General features: G+C 43.6%; 1 protein-coding gene across 3 annotated transcripts in view; it reads left to right on the top strand.

Annotated features, from left to right (window-relative positions):
- wwp2 (WW domain containing E3 ubiquitin protein ligase 2) overlaps positions 1–2,500 on the top strand; it is a 45,946-nt gene that overhangs the window by 34,535 nt on the left and 8,911 nt on the right. For all 3 annotated transcript variants that reach the window (XM_061077312.1, XM_061077311.1, XM_061077313.1), the window contains one exon: positions 1,443–1,524. In XM_061077312.1, coding sequence (XP_060933295.1) covers positions 1,443–1,524 — 82 coding nt within the window. The remainder of the gene's footprint in view (positions 1–1,442; positions 1,525–2,500) is intronic.

Raw genomic sequence — 2,500 nt, 5'->3', positions numbered from 1 at the left:
CCAAAATTTAAAGCAATGCTGCTTCTGTGGTTTTGTGTTATTTCCTGGGGACTGATCCTCACTGAGCAGATCTGCTGCTAATTGATTGATTTATGTCTTGAGCATCATTCTGATGTTAAAAAATCTGGATCAAATATCCGTGGGTTTGTACCGATCCATCACTGCAGCAGCTGCCTTTACTCTCACGTCCACAAATTACAGAGGCCACGTTATTGATGGGACGCTTCATCATTCAACATCTCACCAGATGAGTAACGTAAGAGGATCCACTCGGAATCAGGTCTCACACGTTCATTCATAAGCGAACACGGCCATCACTCCATCACGTGTTCTCTGTGAGACGCCTCTCGGCCCCTGATGTCTTCTCAACATGCTGCGGTTCCTCAAGAACCAGAAACCTCAGTTCTATCTCCGGCTGGGATCTTCTCCTCCGTCTCGTTCCTTCATCTTGCGGTCGCTTCCCTCGCTTTTCTCTCTTCCTCTCTCTTTTTTTTTTTTTTTTTTTTGTTGTTGCTCGGGCTCAGATTCAAGAAGAGAGAGATGGGAGAAAAAGAGGGAAAGATGGAGGAGAAGAAAAAGGAGACAGTGGCAAATTAAAGAAACTGGGGTAGGGGGGGGGGGTGGGGGGGGGAGACTGGGTAGCAAAGTGGGGGTGGAGAGAGAGAAAGTAAGAGCTGCAATGTGAGCACTACTGTTCCTGGGCCCTCCACACACTCCTGTTAATGAGAACAAGATGTCAGAGCGACAGAGGGAGGAGGAGGGGGGCCCAGCTTCTCTCTCTCTCTCTCCCTCTCTCTCTCTCTCTCTCTCTCTCTAGACCACGGGCCTAAAGTGCACACACACACACACACGCTTAAAACACATTTTTATACAATTTAATTCTATTTCCAACTCACTTTCAACTATTTGTTGCTTTTTTCAAAAACGAAATCCTGACTCCCAGTTTCTGTTCCACATTTGTTTGTTTCCTTCGCCCACACACACACACACACACACACACACACACACACACACACACACAGACACACACACACACACACACGCGCGCTTAAAACACATTTTTATACAATTTAATTCTATTTCCAACTCACTTTCAACTATTTGTTGCTTTTTTCAAAAACGAAATCTTGACTCCCTGTTCTCATTTCTGTTCCACATTTGTTTGTTTCCTTCGCCCACACACACACACACACACACAGACACACACACACACACACACACACACACACACACACACACACACACACACACACACACACACACACACACAGCTTTACCCCGGGGAGGTATTTGGATCGAGCTGCAGTGAAATATCACACAGACTCGCTGGTTTTCTCTCGGGCTGGTGTGAGTTTCTCTCCTCCGCTCTCAGGTCACCGCTCTGTTCATCTCTCACTTTCGCCATAAAACCTTATTCGTGTTGTTTCTCTTTGTGTTTGCAGAGAAGCGTCAGGATAATGGCCGAATTTACTTTGTCAACCACAACACCCGGACGACGCAGTGGGACGACCCGCGGACCCAAGGGTGAGTCACTGAGCCAGCAGTGTGTGTGTGTGTGTGTGTGTGTGTGTGCGAGTGTGCGTGAGCCTGCTTGTGAGATAGTGCACTGCTTTGCGTGTTTGCTCGTGCACAAGAGGACATAATCACAATACATGGTTACTATGACAACAGACCTGCAGAATCCTATAGGTGACTTTTCCTGCGCATCAGGAAACCAGGTGCATTGTGGGATTTTAAAGCGTCACTTTCCCAAAGTAAGAACTAAAGACAGATTCTGTGACGCAGTCCAGGGAAATAAAGAAATTACGTCGGAGCTTAAAAACAAAACGTGACTAAAGGAAATCGGGTTTAACTTCCGCAGCTGTTTATTCTAATCCGTCGTTTACCCGATGCTAATTTTTACTTCTTATTTCTTTGACTTTTATATTTCCCGAGCTTCTTTCCTCTCACCTCAGTTGAAGCTGTGACTCGTTCTCTCTCTCTCTCTTGTATCTCACACTCTTCAGGGTTTACTCCTCATCTGTTCACATCACAGAGCGAAGAACACGAGGAGGTTCTTCATCACCTCCCGATGTTCTGAACGAGTTTCCATTATTCTTTACGACTCTGTTAAACTTCTGATGAAAAAATATTCATTTATATCGGCTATAAATTAAATTTTGATGCCAGCGTGACGCATTTAATTATCAATACTTTCAATGTTATCCTCCATCGAGCCTTCAGCCACAAGCTAACGTTTTCTTTTCTGGAAAACATTGAAAGAAAAATAAAATCTTATGAACTTCTCAAAATCAAACGACCGATTGTCGCAAGAAAATGTAAAAGCAACAATACAAAGCATTTAGTTAATAAAGTAATAATAAATGAAGCGATTTACACTTTTGAATCAGGATTAAAATTTAATTTCAGGACTGAGGAGAAAAAGATCAGAGGATAAAAATAGAATAGAAATAAAACATTCAGAAGCAAATGGAGATTTCAGGAAACACCTGGAATGACG

The sequence above is a fragment of the Limanda limanda genome, chromosome 8, assembly GCF_963576545.1.
Source record: "Limanda limanda chromosome 8, fLimLim1.1, whole genome shotgun sequence".
Taxonomy (NCBI): Eukaryota; Metazoa; Chordata; class Actinopteri; order Pleuronectiformes; family Pleuronectidae; genus Limanda; species Limanda limanda.
This window is presented reverse-complemented; position numbering and strand designations above follow the sequence as displayed.